An 18,866-nucleotide genomic window follows, 5' to 3' on the forward strand; every position below is an offset into this window, starting at 1 on the left:
GATTATAACAAGGGATAATTGATAGATGTTGGGGTAATAGATAGTAAATTAAGCGTGCTACAAAAACAAAAACGAATAAATGCAGATGACTGTTTAATCCATTATGCGAAGTTCTTTGAATGGATGTGCAAATTGAAATGGGCAAAGTACTGCTAAAACTGCTTTCCCCGAGTAACCCGGGAACGAATTGATATGACTACGTCTATTCTTCTTTAGCAGCAGTGCCGAGCACAAATTCCCTTTTGGACAGGAAAGTAAACGTTTGGTTGTCTGCAAGTTTATCATATGCCAGTACAGAACATACTCGTTTGCTGGATCTGAGCAGTACATCTAATTTTCCCAGATTGTCTGGGCTCAGCGAGGGTATCCTCCCTAATGGTGCATGTGTACCCTGCTGCCTTGCCTGACCGCTCACCCAACAACACCAGGCACGACGGAACTTGCCTTGCGACACCCAAAGTACACTCACGCTTCTCATGGCTCCAGCGGGTTAGTGGGCTTAGAGTATACCCGTGGTAGCTATGCCTGTCGTAAGAGGCGACTAAAATACCAAATTGATTCAAGGGGTTTTGTAGCGCAATCCTTTCAATGGGTTGCCAGCGCAATATATAGCCTCTCCAACCCAATTGTCAACGTCACCTACCCGTGGCGAATCCTGTTTCTTTAACAGCCGAGGCTCTGGCGACCTCATGTTTCTTATGGATCTACATTTGAAGGCGCTTAGTTAGCTGACATCGCTTACTTAACCGGTAGATTGTAAAGTAAAAACCAAAACACAAAATATAGGTTAGGTTGAAGTGGCCGGTTCATGAGGATCTCACATAGACTGAATGAGTCCGTAGTGTTACCAGAAGTTTGTTTTAACGACCAAGCTGAAAACCCTATCAAGAACCAGGACCTATGTTATAAAAAACTCCGTCCTCTTGACAAATACTAGAAGCTTCCTAGGACTTAAGCCACTTGCTGCTTCTAGATCTGACAGCTTTATCACTCCTAATAGCTGGAGCCTTAGCCTGGTAAGCGCAGGGCACGATATTTCTCAGGAGGCCCGGTATTTATCGAGGGGCACGCGATTTAGAGGTACTAAGACATTTTTTTTAATTCAGGAGAGTCTTTAGTTGTTCCATGTGGAAATTTTAAGCCGAATTTCAAAAGCAACAAATATTGATAATGATTTTTTACCTGGTCCCTCGAACAGTGAGGAGACAATAAAAACATCAAACAAAAATATATGTTTACATGAATCCGAAATCGTAAAGTTTTCGTGGTAACACTGATGAAGGTTCATCTTCAAAAAGCCTTCCAACAATACCACCAACTCTGTATCAAAGTCTAGATTATTTAAACGACTTCGATATCGGTACCGTGGATAATGAGTTTTTGCGATCTGAAGAAGTCAACGAAATAATTCGTCGAGGTCATCAAAAGTGCCCTGTTATTTTTCCACGTGATTGTCATGACGAGGCATTTCCTACCTCGTTGTTAAACAGAATCTTGCCAAATGGAGAGAAAGTGGAGCGTCACTGGTTGGTGTGGAGTGCCAGTAGCAATGCTTTTTATTGCCTACCATGTCGTCTGTTAAGCACCAATACTTTAAATCGACCTAAAATTTGTTGTCCTGGCGAATATTCGAAATTCCAGATATGGAAGAAGCTATACGCTAAACTGCCATCACACGAAAATACTGAAGATCACATTAAATGTTATATTCAATGGCGATCTTTACAAAACCTAATTCGAAAGGAGGCTACAATTGATACACGTTTATATATATATATATATATATATATATATATATGCGTTTACCGGAAAAGAATCTTTTTAGGACGGTTATACTCTTGTCAGTGTGTCACGTGCAAGGGATGGTTGCATCGGACAGGTTGCTCTGGGCTTGATCCCAAAACCCGACGTCCTCGTAACTGTTACAAATCTTTTGTGGCTTCTTGTTGTTCACGCCCTCATTACATTATGAGAAAATACGGCACCTGAGAACACAGCCGTATGAAGCTGAAAAACACAAGCAGGCCCTGAGTGAACTCCACAAACAGGCGTCGGACCTCTATGCCAGGAATTGTCCGGTGAATCTTGTACTAAAAAAAAAAACTAGCAGAGTAGGAACGCACTCTCCCTAAGGAAACGGGAGTCACTCTAGCCCAACTTCGATCTGGATACTGTAACAGGTTAAACTCTTACCTATCCAGAATCAACCCCGACATACAAAACATATGTCCTGCTTATAATGTGTCCCCACATGACACCAACCATCTCTTTAGCTGTATTGTGGAATCAAAGCCTCTAACACTCCTCTCATTATGGTCCACCCCTGTTGAAACGTTCTGTTTCCTTGGACTCCCGTTGAGGACATTGATGACAATTTGTGATCTGTCGCACCTATTGGATGGGGCGAAGCACTGCTACAAGAGCAGGCGGACAACCCGGAAATAGAGGCAGGAACTTCATGACCCATCGATCCCGAGCCGTTCCTGTCAGTTGGCTAACAGGGGCATTTATTAGGAGAAGGGGGGGGGGGAGAGAGAAGAACACTGGAGCAATACGCCAGGTTTGAGAAAATCTAAGTTACTGTTAGGAAGTTATAGCACAAGTCGTTACAGGGCAATAATAGACCTATCGAAAGATAACCGAAGAATCCCAAGAGCTATTCTTACAGGACATTATAGACTGAGCAGCCGTATGCAGAAAGTGGGCATACTATCGAATAACACAAGCCGATTTTGTGATCGATCAGCAGACGGCGGACCATATCCTCCAAGAATACGAAGCAATCTCAAAACGTAGGGCTAAGTTTATGGGCTCACCAGTGCATTCCCACATTTAATCCCTGAAGCCAAGAACTCTGTTAGGGTTCATCAAAGAAGTCGACTACGATGAGGTGCTGTGAAGGAGATGTGCAAGTCACTGTGCAATCCTCAATAAATTATCTATCTACGTTCCGGTAACAAGCACCATTGAGGTACTAACCCGACCATCTCCGGACCTATTGATATGACTACTTTGAACCTTCTAGGGATTGAATATTAATAATGACCGCAATGCGAAAGTCTGCTCAAATTTACCATTCTCCATGGAATGCTACATATATAACTTCCCACGTTTTGAATCAGTAATGAAAAGAGCAAAATTTACTAAAATTTTAACTGGTTGTGGGTAAGGTGTTGATGTCCTCTCTTAACGCGATGTAATGGCAACGGCGACGCAGGGAAAATAATAAAAATCCTATAAATCTACTGATCATAATTAATTAATCCCTCCCTTTCTATGCAGTTGTATGCATACATACATATGGGTTTTGTTCTCCAAACGCTATTTAAAGAAATCAATTGGTATTTACATGAACTTCGAACTCTTTGGTATTTGCCTTCTTCAGTTGATTATCAACAAAAGCAATGCAAATTATCACTAACAAATTCATACATGTTGTTTATATATTAATTTTGGTAGGCAATTTTCTTACCCTTTCTGGTGCGATGATCCTGGACAATCGGGCCTGACTAGACGAGATTTATTTTGCTTTAACATAGCGTGCTTAACGCGAACCATATCATGTTAGGGCACAATTTCGATTATGCAACCAATCAAAGAAATGTCGTGCTTGTAATACTGCTATGATAGCAGGAGCAGCTCCCGGTGGCGGCACATAAACAACAGTTGCATTTTTTGTTTCGGCTACCTATTCAATTTTAATTCACATTACATTATCTACTATTGCAATTTTTAATCAATACAAATCAATATAAATTACCGAAGCAAATACTGGCAAACCAAGATGCGTAGTTCCACCCTTTTTTGGGAAAATACATCCAACCAATTTTGTACCGTATTCCAAAGCATGTTGGTTGTGGAAAGTACCTTGTTTACCGGTAAATCCTTGGCAAATGACACGTGAATATGCATTTAATTGTAGGTTTCTTGTTGTTTTGGCATATCCTGAGCTGAATCGCACCCCGGCAGAGATGATATATATTAGAATAATACAACATTTTTTTTATTATTTAAGGTAATAGTCTAGTTGAGGGGTCGACTGCTAATACGCTACCAAAAATATCGAGAGAGGTGTCAAACGACGCGTCTTGACATCAGTATTAATAATCCGATGGCGGAAAATAAAAATTTTAACGCGTTCAAAAGATATTAACGAAAAACCGAAAAAAGACCCACGGGTACCTCCGAAACCGGGGGTGGGATCCATAGTATTTTTGCGCAGAACACCTTTCTGCGTTGGCGGCCTTCGGCCGCGCTTATAAAAAATAACCCTGGGCTACGCCATGCCAAGTCCGGGTGTGTGGTATAACCGTGGCTACCGCCACGGTGATGCACAATTTTTTTTGTGGGTATGAACACAACAACAACCACATGGAAATCGCGTCTTTTGAGACCTCACTCGATATTTTTGGTAGCGTATTAGCAGTCGACCCCTCAACTAGACTATTACCTTATTTAAAAATACACATACGTAAGAATGAAAAGCAGAGAGTAAATAATGTTGCTTTGGTTGTAGCGATAAGGACACTCCCCGGGAGCGATTTAGTATGACCACCTGAAACCTTCTAGGCCATCCCGTCGATTCTATACAACTTTCAGATTCTAAAAACGGATCTCGACACGCGTCTTTTATACCACCTTTGTTTAGGTTGTAGCACTGTCTTGAAAACGTTACTTTTTTTGGTTTTGGAAATCGGATCTTCCAATTCCAATTGGTGGCAAGAGGACTTGGCTGTCTCTAGTTAATGCGCCAGGTTAATTTAGAAGTGCCTAAACAGCCAACACACGTCACACCTAAAAGCCCGTAGCACAAGCACTTTTCTAGATTTTTAGTTTAATTACCACAATTATAGTTTTTCATCGATATAAAATGTTTCCCGGAATAATTAATAAATTGTCGTATTAAGATGACGCTGTCATTTCGATGACAGCAAGAAACGCCAATGTGTTAGTGGAGAGCGAAAAAAGCTTTGAATGTGTGGGTGAACTAGTTACCTCCGTCTTGCTGGTGCCCAAATTATCCTGCGCTGGTGGTGTTGTTAACATCAGTTTGCAAAGATGTGAGTGTTGTAGATATAATACCGGAATATATGCAGCCCCAATTCGTGCTACCAAAGTCGATTTGCAGGTGATGTTGAGCCTTTGAACTTGACCCTTTCCCATAATATGCCTGGTAGGGCCTTATAGGTGATACTAAAAAACCGAGGGATAGTTGTCGCAGTTTTCTTGTAGTTTGAGCAAATTTACGTTTTCTTACAGCCACAGCTGGAATATTGCTACGCCCACATCGTCAAAATCAAATTACCTAGACTGAAAAATAAACTAATATCAGTAAGGATATATTAAAAGTTTTTAATATAACCCGAAAAGTGCTCTATAAATAGGGCTTCACAATTAGCTCTGGTACTAGTCTAGTTGAGGGGTCGACACCTAATACGCTACCAAAAATATCGAGAGAGATGTCAAACGACGCGTTTTGACATCAGTATTAATAATCCGAAGGCGGAAAATAAAATTTTTACCTCGTTCAAAAGATATTAATGAAAAACCGAAAAATTACCCGCGGGTCCCTTCGCAACCGGGGGTGATATCTATAGTATTTTTGCGCAGAACACCTTTCTGCATTGGCGGCCTTTTGCCGCGCTTATAAAAAATTACCCTGGGTGGGTCCAACACCGGTTTGGAGACCAAATCTATATCCGCGCAAAACACTTATGTTCACAATTTTTTTTGTGGGTACTACAACATTACAACAACCACATTAAAATCGCCAACTTCAACTGCAAATATCTCCAGACAAAGATACAATTTTTCTTTTCCGCCTTCGGATTATTGTTTTCGAGGTCAATACACGTCTTTTGCCACCTCTTTTGCTATTTTTGGTAGCGTATTAGCTGTCGACCCCTCAAATAGACTTTTACCTTAGCTCTTTTCAAAGAGGCCAAAGGCACAAGGGACTCAAAGAGATTTCAGATAACCAGAATCAGGACCTGGTAAAGTAACTTCAAGTGAACCTCCACCATACCAAGGCATCTTCCGATGGCAGGGGTACCCGAAGATACTTTGTGTTGCATTTATAGAGAACATAAAATTATAACAAGGGACAATTGATAGATGTTACGAAGTAAATTAGACGTGCTACAAAAACAAATAAATGCAGATGACTATTTAATCCATTATGCGAAGTTCTTGAATGGATGTTCAAATTGAAAAGGGCAAAGTACTGCAAAACTGCTTTCCCCGAGTAACTCGGGAACGAATTGACATGACTACGCCTATCCTTCTTTAGCAGCAATGCCGAGCACCAGTTCCGTTTTGGAAAGGAAAATAAACGTTTGTTTGTCTCCAAGTTGATCATATGATCGTTTGGTGCATCTGCATCTGATCTAATTTTCCCCGATTTTCTAGGCTCATCAAGGGTATCCTTCTGAAAGATGCATTTGTTGCACCCTGCTGCCTGGCCGCACCAGGCACGACGGAACTTGCCTTGGGACACCAAAAGTGCACGCATGCTTCTCTTGGCTCCAGTGGGTTGGGGGGCTTAGAGTATTCCCGCGGTAGGTATGCCTGTCGTAAGAGGTGACTAAAATACCAAATTGATTCAAGGGGTTGTGTAGCGCAACCCTTTCAATGGGTTGCCAGCGCAATATATAGCTTCTCCAACCTCACATACCCGCGGCGAATCCGGTTTCTTTAAAAGCCTTCCTGTTCCTTATGGATCTACATTTGAATGCGCTCAGTTAGCTAACATCGCTTACTTAACTGATTGATTCTAAAGTATAAAGCAAAACAAAATATAGGTTAGGTAGAACTGCCCGGTCCATGAGGACCTCACTTAGACTGAATGAGTCCGTAGTGTTACCAGAAGGTTGTTTTAACGACCAAGCTGAAAACCCTATCAACAACGAGGACCTATGTTATAAAATAACTCCGTCCTCTTGATAAATACTAGAAGCTTCCTAGGACTTAAGCCACTTGCTGCTCCTAGATCTGACAGCTGTATCACTCGTAATAGCTGGAGTCTTAGCCTGGCAAGCGCAAGAACGTGCTCGATTGTTTCCTCCTCCAACCCACACTTCCTACATCTGTTATCACTGACCAAGCCTAATTTAAAGGCATGTGACGCCAGAAGGAAATGTCGAAGGAAGTGTCCAGTTAGAATACCCGTCGTGAGCATACAGTCCTCTCTTTTTAATGATAATGAAAATATAAGGATCAGTGTTTATGAATAACATATTTAAATTAAATGGGGTTACACATTGCGCTAGACCTATCAAAAGCTTTTGATACGGTCAACCATGGCACGTTACTGCAAGACCCTTCCTCCATGTCTTAAAAGGTGGACCGCAAATTATCTGGGTGGCCGGCAGGCATCGGTGCAATTAAGAAACGCAACATCAAAACCAAGAAGAATTAAAGAAGGGGTGCCACAGTGTGGTGTCCTATCCCCACTATTGTTTAACTTCTACATATCAAAGCTACCTTCGCCACCAGAAGCAGTTACTATCGTTTCCTACGCCGATGGCTGCATAATAATGGCCGCAGGCCCAGGCCCACAGATCGCTTTTGCAATAAAGTAAAGGGCTACCTCCCTAATCTCTCCAAATTTTTCTCCTCGCGAAACCGGACATTATCACCGACTAAAACATCGGGGACCCATTTACAATATGGACGTCCCAAATGTTTTGAACATCCACGTCAATGGCACTACGCTACCGACTATCTTACACCCCAAAATCTTGGGTGTGACGTTCGATCAGGATCTACATTTTGGTGAGCATGCAGCCGCAATTGTACCGAAAATCCAGAGCCGTAATAAAACCCTCAAGTCTCTTGCTAGCTGTACTTGGGGAAGAGATGAAGAAACGCTCATTACCACTTACAAAGCAATGGGCCAGCGGATTGCATGCGACGCGTCTCCGATATGGTCGCCAAGATTAAAGACTACTCACTGGAAGAAGCTACAGGCCTGCCAAAATACTGCGCTCAGGTCCTCAGTGAACTCCAAAAATAGGCGTCGGACCTCTATGTCAGGAATTGCACGGTGAATCCTGTACTCAAAGAACAATACCCTAAACTTGCAGAAGAGGAACGCACTCTCCCTAGGCAAACGTGAGTCACTCTAGCTCATCTTCGATCTGGATACTGTAAGAGGTTAAACTCTTACCTATCCAGAATCAACCGCGATATACAAAACATATGTCCTGCTTGTAATGTGTCCCTACATGACACCAACCATCTCTTTTGCTGTATTGTGGAACCAATGCCTCTAACACTGCTCTCATTAAGGTGCACCCCTATTGAAAAAGAACATTTCCTTGAACTCCCATTAGAGGACATTGATGACAATTTGTGATCGGTCGCACCTATTGGATGGGGCGAAGCACTGCTACAACAACAACAGCAGGCGGACAACCCGGAAACAGAGGCAGGAACTGCATGACCCATCGATCCCGAGCCATTCCTGCCAGTTGGCTCACAGGGGCATTTATTATTAGAAGGGAGTAAAAAGAGAGAAGAACACTGGAGCAATACGCCAGGTTTAAAACAATCTAAGTTACTGTTGGGAGGTTATAGCACAAGTCGCTACAGGGCAATAATAGCCCTCTCGAAAGATAACCTAAGAATATCAAGAGCTATTCTTACAGGGCATTATAGACTGAACAGCCGTATGCAGAAACTGGGCATACTATCGAATAACACATGCCGATTTTGTGATCGATCAGCAGACGGCGGACCATAACCTCCTAGAATGCGACGCAATCTCAAGACGTAGGCCTAAGTTTATGGGCTCGCCATGGCCAGAGCATTCCCACATTTAATCCCTCAAGCCAAAAACACTGCTAGGGTTCATCAAGGAAGTCGGGTAGGATGAGGTGCTGTGAAGAAGATGTGCAAGTCACTGTGCAATCCTCAATAAATTATCTATCTATTAATCTATAACAAGCACCATTGAGACCGACCGTCCGGGAACTACTGATATGACTACATTAAACCTTCTAGGGATTGAATATTAATAATGACCGCAATGCGAAAGTCTGCTAAAATTTACCATTCTCCATGGAATGCTCGATATATAACTATCCACGTTTTGAATCAATAATGAAAAGAGCAAAATTTACTAAAATTTTAACTGACTGCGGATAATAAGGTGTTGATGTCCTCTCCTAACGCAATGTAATGGCACGGCGACGCAGGGAAAATGGCAAAAATCTTGTAAATCTACCGATCATAATTAATTAATTCCTCCCTTTCTATGCAGTTCTATGCATAAATACATATGTATTTTGCTCTCCAAAAGCTAATTAAAGAAATCAATTGGTATTTACATGAACCTCGACCTCTTTGGTATTTGTATTATTTAGTTGATTATCAACAAAAGCATAACAAATTATCACTAACAAATTCATACATGTTGTTTATATATTTAATATGGTAAGCAATTTACTTACCGTTTCTGGTGCGATGATTCCTGGACAATGGGGCCTGACTAGACGCGATTTATTTTGCCCTAAGAGAGCGTGCTTAACGCGAACCATATCATGTTGGGACACACCTTCGGTGATGCAAACAATCAAAGAAATTTCTGCTTCTAATGCTTCTAGGATAGCAGCAGCAGCTCCCGGTGGCGGCACATAAATAACAGTTGCATGCGGACCAGTTGTCTTTTTTGCTTCGGCCACCTATTCAATTTTAATTCACATTAAATTATCTACTATTGCAATTTTTAATCAATACAACTCAATATAAATTACCGAAGCAAATACTGGCAAACCAAGATGCGTAGCTCCACCCTTTTGTTGGGAAATACATCCAACCAGTTTGGTGCCGTATTCCAAAGCATGTTGGTTGCGGAAAGTACCTTGTTTACCGGTAAATCCGTGGCAAATGACACGTGAATCTGCATTTAATTGTAGGTTTCCTCTTGTTTTAGCATATTCTGAGCTGAATCGCACCCCGGTAGAGATGCTATCTATTAGGATAATATAACAGTTTTTTTATTATTTAAAAATGCACATACGTATGAATGAAAAGGAGAAAGTAAATAATATTGTTGTTGTTGTTGTAGCGATAAGGACACTCCCCGTTATCGACTTCGTTGGTCCTTTGCCGGATGCAGATCGGGTACGTTCCGGTAACAAGCACCATTAAGGTACTAGCCCGACCATCTCGGGAGCGATTTACAGCTGAATTCAGTAAGCCGTCTCTAGTCACTATTAGAGACTACTTTTTAAGCAATCGTCTCTTTACGACTGATGCAATCGAAAACCGCACGTTAACTTTTAATGCCACACCCGTACGTCCACTGTCAAATGATAATAAGAATAATCCTCTTCAGAAATCAAAATTATCTGCGCGTATGCTACATAAGGTAAAATCACACCACGCTGCCACTAAACTCCATCAATCTTCACAAGATCTTTGGGCTCTTTGTGGACAAGCACATATAATTCGCAGTTGCCCGACCTTTCTATCCAAAGATTGCTTTGAAAGAAAGAACATCGTCGATAAAACTAAGCTGTGTCTCAACTGTTTGAGTATGTCTCATGCATTATCACAATTCACAAGCAACAAAAACTGCATACAATGCGGTCAGCGTCACCACACCCTGTTACATTTTCCACGGACTTCCCAAACCAATACAGCGACAACAACAACAGCTCAATACGCCCAGCCGTTCACACCAGCATCGGCTTCAACCCAAAGGCTTAGATCCACACCATCATTAGATACAAAACGTGGTGCTCATGCACACGCAACTTTAGCAGCCAGTTCTGTTCATATGGACTCTAACCCATCCGCTCGTAATTTGTCCAAACAGGTTCTTTTGGCCACGGCTTTAGCTTCACTGCGGAAGAAATCAATCCTCAACATTTTATGCTCTTATCGATCAAGGTTCGGAAGGAACACTTATTTATGAAAATGCAGTTCAACGCTTAGGCCTTCAACGTAATCATACTTCCGCAGACATCTGTGGAGTTGGTCCCAGGGCCCTGAGCCAGTCGAAATTAATAGTTAGCTTCACTATTCATTCTTGCCTCAATGAAAATTTTGCTGTTCCCATCGAAAGCGCTTACGTGCTGATTCATTTCACTACGGAGCTGCCAAGTCGGCGCTGTGTTCCACAAGAAATGGTAAATATTCAAGATCTCACTTTGACAGACCCTATATACATCAGCCTAAGAAAATTGACGTCATTCTGGGCGCTGACATAATTGCGCAAATCTCACTACCGACTACTACTTACTCCTGCTATCAAGGTGCGCTGCCATCATACTTACATTGAATTAGAAGCGCTTGTGCAAAAATTCTACGACAGCGAACAAGCGCCTGCTCAAAACACAATATCAGACAAGACAAATTGTGCGAAGAGTTTTTTTTTGCAAAACTCATGTGAGACAAGCTAATGGAAAGTACCTGATTCGACTTCAATATACGATCCTAATCAAACTTTAGGCCGATCCAGACAAATCGCACTAAATCGTTTTTTACAACTCGAGCGTAAACTTCAGCGCGACGATACATTTCGTTCTCATTACACGGAGGGGATAGACGACTACTTTCACTGTAACCAAATCATTCCAGCGACGTCCAGCAAAGAACAACATTATTCGCTGACTGAACAAAATAAGCCTACGTTTAGCTCCTTCGTCTTACCACATCACGCAGTTCTCAAGATGGATAACTCCACCACTAAACTTCGAATCGTTTATGATGCTTCGTCAAAAACGTCAAGTGGCCGTTCGTTAAATGGTTTGTTGCGCACTGTTCCACAATTGCAAAATGACCTACCTGCACGTATTCTTAACTGGCGTTTACACAAATTTGTTTTTATAGTTGACATCCAAAGATGTACCGATGCATTGACACGCATCCAGATGATGTCCATTACCAACGAATTCTTTGGCGAGCTAAAGATGGACAAGTGCAAGAATACTGCCTCACCACGGTTACCTTCGGCACGGCCTCAGCTCCATATACTGCAATAAGGGTTCTTCACCAAATCGCACGCGATGAGAAAGAGCATTGCCATCTCGCCGAGGACATTGTACTGAAGGATATTTACGTAGACGATGTACTCAGTCAGCGACAACGTCGCTAAAGCAATGCAAATGCTCAACCAACTTATTTCAGCTCTCCGATCTGCGGGTATGGAACTACGGAAGTGGTCAAGCAATACGCCTGATCCATTCCCACGGAACATCAATCATTTAGTTCAAGTTGTCAGCTCAACGAAGACCAAACCATTAAAACTCTTGGATTAAACTGGCAGCCCAATAACGACTTGCTTACATTTGCCTTAAATTTTCCAATTTTACAGTTAGCGACTAAACGATAGGTGTTAGGTACTATAGCCCGAATATTCGACCCACTCGGACTCTTAACTCCAATAACTATTACTGCAAAGAAAGGAAATCTGGACATTAAAATTTACGCGCCACGACGGAAAACAGTCGGGTCTAGACTGGAACGAAGAGCTACCGTCCTCAGTTGCAATCGCTTGGCGCAATTTCGTTGCGGAGGTTCCTCATATAGAGGAGATTGCCATACCTCGATGGCTTAATTATACTTTCAACATTCATTGCTTAGAATTACATGCCTTCTGCGATGGTTCATCCGTTGCTTATGCAGCGGCCGTATATTTACGAATACAATATCTGCACGATGGGATTCATACCCATCTGATTACGTCCAAATCCAAAGTCACACCCAACAGTCCAATTACAATTCCAAGAGTCGAACTATGTGGAGCGGTATTGGCCACAACCATTGCCAAGTGGGCACAAACACATTTACAACAGCGCTGTGTTGAAATCCAAAATTATTATTGGACTGATGCAACTATCATTTTATACTGGATCACGGGTGATGTAATAGATGGAAAATATACGTGGCGAATCGCGTTTCTAAAATTTTATCAAGTAGCTTGCCAAGCCAATGGCGTCATGTAAAAACTCAGGACAATCCGACCGACTGCGCAACAAGGGGTTTAAACCCAACCCAGTTGCAACAATACGACGTTTGGTGGCAAGGAGATGCTTGGTTGCGGAAAGATAAATCGACTTGGCCTGCTTCCTTCATGAACCGCGAAGAAATCGACAGCACAATGACAGAAGAAAAACCGACTAAGATATTAACGTATACGGCAGTAATACACACGTCGTTCATACTTCGATATTCTTCTTACAATCAACTTATACGTGTAACAGCGTGGCTTCTTAGATTTTTTCATAATCTCCGCAAATCTAATGTTGGCGACAAAAATTACGGACCACTCACAGCTAACGAACTGCAACAAAGTCTCTATCGAATTGTTTACTTAGTACAGTGGGAAGCCCTTGGAGCCGAAATGCGATGCATCAAATCGAATACCAACTTGTCTACCAATAGTCCACTAAGCTTAACACCATTCATAGACGCCAATAAAGTTCTTCGCGTTCGCGGTCGCTTAAAACATGCCAATCTGCCATACAATCAAAGGCATCCTATGATTTTACCAAATATCATTATTTCACGAAACTACTCATTAACTTCGCTCATCAAATCACTTTAAATGGTGGCAAGCAATTATCGCTAGCATACATTCGACGGCAGTTTTGGATAAACAGTGCGTAATCAACTTCGACATTGCATGCTTCACGTGCTTTCGTAATAAACCCCAGTCATTGAGGCAATTAATGGGAGACTTGCCCGCTCAACGAGTTAATCCCCCTCAACGCGCGTTTATAGCACCTGGAATCGACTACACAGGTGCCATTGAATTGAAATCGTCAAAGTATCTAGGGAACACTGTATATAAGGGTTACATTGCCATATTCATCTGCCTGGCTATGAAGGCGGTGCATCTTGAAGAAGTCACCAGCCTGTCTACCGAACATTTTTTATGGGGCGTACAGCGATTTATTGGACGACGTGGACTTTGTCATGACATTTACAGTGACTGTGGCACTAACTTCATTGGTGCACAAGCCATTCTCAAAACCAATTACCAAAAATTTTGAGATGATTTTGAACGCGAAGTAATTCCCAAATTAATTGAACAACATATTCAATGGCATTTAAATCCACCTCATTCCCGCAACTTTGGCGGGCTTTGGGGGGCCAATGTAAAATCTATTAAATACCATCTAAAAGGAGCCGTCTGTGGAACACGATTGACATAGGAACAGCTCTCAACCGTTTTAATTCGTATCGAGGCGTGCCTCAATTCGAGGCAATTATGCCCACTAATCTCATATCCCGATGACTTCTTGCTGCTCACTCCGGGACATTTTTTAATAGGGGATACCTTGCTGTCTCCACCGCAAACGTCGGCTGCAAACAAATCTTTATCTACACAATATTTTGAACTGAAACGTTTCATCCAACAGTTTTGGACAAGATGGTCCACGGATTGGCTCTCCCATCTTCAAGCTCGCCCTAAGTGGAGACAACAAGACCCAAATCAATGGCCGTTAGGCCGCGTCACGGATCTAAATCCATGATCGAACAACCTCGTTCGGGTCGTCACCGTTCGCACACAACAAGGCTTTTACTAGCGACTGGTTTCTAAAATTTGCAGATTACCGATTCCAACTTCCGACGAACATCTTCCTAACTGATACCGCTTCATCTTCTAATAGGTGTTGCAAACATGCCTACACCTTATTATCGTCAGCTACAATACACGTTTCGTAACATTTATGCTGAAGTCAGCATCGGGTCCGGCATGCGCAATACGCAACGAACAACATTAATCTTTTCATTACAATTGACTACCTATCACCAATCAAGATTTCCAATTCGTAGTTGATCTGATGGGTAAGGTTCCAATTCATGGGGACGCGGCATAGTTTGTACAATAAAGTTCCAACTCAGTGAGACGCGGCATAGTTTTTAAAATAAAGTTCGGGCTCTGCAGCTAACTTCACACATCAGCATAATTTTCACTGGATACACACGCATATTTTGGCGGAATATATATATTTTTGGAACTCTTAAAACTTATACCTTAATGTGTACAATAACCTACATACTATTATATTTCAATAAATACACATTTAAAGCTATGTAGCGTTCTCTTATTTTACTTTCGAGGAAGGGTTCCTGACGTTCCGGCAGCTGTATCACATTTGTTCGGGTGAGCTTATTCACACAAAAAGGGACCCCATTTACTATAGTATTTGTTCCAATACTACACACGTCTCAAGCCACAAAAATTGTCTCTAAAGGAAAATCTCAAATTTAGAGACTTGAGATGAGACTGACTTACAGAATTCAACCGTTAGTATGACCACATGAAACCTCCTAGGCCATCCCGTCCATTCTATACAACTTAATATTATTTTGGGCGAAGGCAACTCAACTCCTGTTTGGTATTACGAATTACAACTTATTTCAGTTGAAGTTAAATTGATGTTGCCAACCAAAGAAAGTGATAATTTGACAGATAATGAACAGCTGATCAATTTGTGGCGGAAATTTAAGCATTTGCAAAAGTGATTTTGTTATTAAAAGCAATACGGATATTATATGAAATCTATTTTATAATGGCGAAAATGTTGGTGATTGACATGTCGCGAATACGGAAAACATTCCCTTGGAACTACCAAGAACCAAGTAAGAAAATGTTTAAGTGACAAATGATGAGCTTCTAATGAACTTATTTTACAGATTTGAAAGGAAGCATTTTGCTCATAACTAAACAAAATTAAGGACCATTTCCGCATATGCGTACGAGGGAAGGCTGTACCACTATTTTAAAATTATGCGCCACACTCCGATTCCTTGCTGACGGCAGCAATCAAAAATGCTGTGGAAATGTTTTAAATATTATTGAGAAGCATATTTGTGCGATTAAAACCCAAACAGAAAAAATTGTATTCTTTTATATAAGAGCTATTAGGCCGGTGGTTTTTAAGGGAAAAACTAAGTTTTCTTTTATCCTCCTACGCGTTTCGGTACATTTTGTACCTTCATCAAGGAGATCTGTTTTTATTAATAACATAAAACAATTATTTGCAAAAGAAACATTTTACACAACATTGAGAATTTCACTTACATTACATTCAGTTAAATTAAAAAAATTTTTTCAAAACTATATACACACATATATTCGCGCTGCATCCATTTCGAATGCGCATATATTGGACATAGAAAGAAGAACAAAAACAAGGCTAACACTAGAGGGCTTGCGAATACAACAACGAATAAAAGACTGTGTGAACTTCAAAGAGGACGTAGACAATATCAACTGTGCTTACTTCACAGCAATCAAAAAGCACACAGTGGGATGAGATGAGCAACGTAAAGGATGCAGCGCGAATATATGTGTGTATATAGTTTTGAAAAAATTTTTTTAATTTAATTGAATGTAATGTAAGTGAAATTCTCAATGTTGTGTAAAATGTTTCTTTTGCAAATAATTGTTTTATGTTATTAATAAAAACAGATCTCCCTGAGGAAGGTACAAAATGTACCGAAACGCGTAGGAGGATAAAGGAAAACTTAGTTTTTCGCTTAAAAACCACCGGCCTAATAGCTCTTATATAAAAGAATCCAAACATAATAAACATTGGCCCATCAAACAACTGAATAAGAAAAAATTGTATTTTACTCTAAAACAGGATTCCCAGGGGTAGTGGGTAGTATCGATGTGACTCACGTTCGCATAATTTCACCTATTTTGGCTGCGTCCGAACTGCGGCCAGCCTCGTCCAACTTCGGGATGTCGCTCCATAAAGTCAGCAAGGAATGGAAGTGTGGCGCATAATTTTAAAATAGGGGTGTATCATTCCCTCGAACGCGAATGCGGAAATGGTCCTTAATTTTGTTTAGTAATGAGCAAAATGCTTCCTTTCAAATCTGTAAAATAACTTCATTAGAAGCTCATCATTTGTCACTTAAACATTTCTTTACTTGGTGCTTGGTAGTTCCAAGGGATTGGAATGATCACGCGAATGTTTTCCGTATTCGCGACATGTCAATCACCAACATTTTCGCCATTATAAAATAGATTTCATATAATATCCGTTTTGCTTTTAATCCACTTTTGGAAATGCTTAAATTTCTGGCAAAAATTGATCAGCTGTTCATTTATCTGTCAAATCATCACTTTCTTAGGTTGGCAACATCAATTCAACTTCAACTGAAATAAGTTGTCATTCGTAATACCAAACAGGAGTTGAGTTGTCTTAGAGTTGTTTTAATTACAACCCAACTAAGTTGAGTTGTAAACCGTAAAAGCGACATTAAAGCCCGTTGCACAAGAATTTTTTCTTTTTACACACCAGGGGGTCAATTCACGTTCTATGAAGTGATGAAGTGAAAAAAAATTCATGCTCGCTGAGAAATAAAATTGTTTCATTTTATCACATCACCTTTTCTTATTAGGCGATTCGTGTTCTTTGCAATACTCGTTGTGAAAATCTAATAACCAGCACTGTGGTGAGTAAAAAAATATTTTCTGTCCAAAAAAAAAAAAAAATTAATTAATGAAAGTAGTAAATATTTTCAGCTTTTCAATAAGAAAAGAAGAAAATGTCCAATATTCGCCTTTTGATTTCTTTAAATTCTCATCTCCCTCTCGTGACTGCATCGCATTCCATCAGGATGTGTTCTGCAGTCTCATCTTCGCGATCACAGAATCGACAGGGGCTACTAGTCGATATACCTAGTTTATCCATGTGGCTCTTTAACCTGCAGTGACCTCTGAGTGACCTCTGAGTATGCCTGTTAAAATTCTAAGGCTGCTTTTTGGGAGCTTAATCATGGCTTTATATCGCTTATCCTCCTATCCTGGTCTTTCGCGCCAGTGTTGTTCTCTGAGGCACCCTTCTTTTCGCCTGAACTTTTCCCTTATTGTGTGTGACTCTATCGGTATGATGGCTCATGGCGAAAACTTCGGCTTGGAAGATGCTCGGACATTTTCCGATGGGTAGGGACATTTTGGTTCGGGGGCCGAAGATCTCCGCTCCTATGCCCTCCGGTGCCTTCGAGCAATCGGTGTACCATATTTTAGTGTGTTCTTGGTAAAGCGCTTCACTTCTTGAGGTGTCCTATGTACACTTCTTCCCCAGCTCTATTTTGAAGCGCTTCTCAAACTTAATTAGCTTCCTCGTGTCATCACTGGGAAGTTGGATGAGTGGTATCTGCTCTTTCAGCTTCTCCATGTCCCGTGACTGTATAACTTTGCCTCTTCCGCATCCCTGTTTAGCTATGTTTACTAAAGTACTCCTGGCTGACTGCTTAATTATTATGTGTAGAGGCGGTAACTTAAGCAGCACCTCTATTGCCGCCGTCGGTAATGTTCGCATAGCTCCCGTAATGCAGACACATGCCAAGCGTTGAAGCTTCGTGAGTGACTTTTGTACGGTCACCATGGTTGTCCTTGATATCCACGCAACTGCTTCATACACTATGATAAGTCTCATTATAGTAGTATACATCCGTCTTAGGATCTTTGGGCTGCATCTCCAGAATCTTCCTGCAATACGTCTGCACACCAATGGCTGTCTTGTTAGGGTTGATACTTAGCAACACCTCAGTACCCAATTCTTTCGTTACCCTCAATGCCCTTTGAATTATGTCGCAAAGGGTGCTTTTAATTCTGCCTCTTACAATTACAACAATATCATCTGCGTAACCCCGACATCGGATTCCGTTCTCTGAGAGCCTCTGTTGTGGACATCCCTTCGTTGTCTTGATCTCTACTATACCGTCCCCACTCGAGGGTTCGGAAATCTTCGTATGCATTAGGGCGTTTATCCACATACGGATTGGACGTTGTATCTATCTTCTCTGGAGTGCCCGATTAACACTCTCGTGAGCCGTGTTGTCGAATGCCCCCTCTATATCCAAAAATGCGCACAGCGCAACCTCTCCGC

General features: G+C 41.3%; 1 protein-coding gene across 6 annotated transcripts in view; it reads right to left on the bottom strand.

Annotated features, from left to right (window-relative positions):
* Nucleotides 1-18,866, bottom strand: part of Pfas (phosphoribosylformylglycinamidine synthase) — a 679,058-nt gene that overhangs the window by 524 nt on the left and 659,668 nt on the right. The window contains exons 9-10 of one of the 6 annotated variants that reach the window (XR_010949589.1): nucleotides 3,761-3,950; nucleotides 3,473-3,688 (exon numbers count right to left, since the gene is read on the bottom strand). The exons of 1 other annotated variant lie outside the window; for it this stretch is intronic. Coding sequence is in view for 4 of the 5 variants with exons in the window: in XM_067765956.1 (XP_067622057.1) it covers nucleotides 5,018-5,276 (259 nt within the window). In the remaining variant the exon portion in view is untranslated. Of the gene's footprint in view, nucleotides 1-3,472; nucleotides 3,689-3,760; nucleotides 3,951-4,995; nucleotides 5,311-9,954; nucleotides 9,974-18,866 lie in introns of those variants that run through there. 4 more of the 6 variants (XM_067765960.1, XM_067765956.1, XM_067765958.1 and 1 more) reach the window with 4 other exon arrangements.

This window comes from Eurosta solidaginis, chromosome 2 (assembly GCF_040869045.1).
Source record: "Eurosta solidaginis isolate ZX-2024a chromosome 2, ASM4086904v1, whole genome shotgun sequence".
Classification (NCBI taxonomy): domain Eukaryota; kingdom Metazoa; phylum Arthropoda; class Insecta; order Diptera; family Tephritidae; genus Eurosta; species Eurosta solidaginis.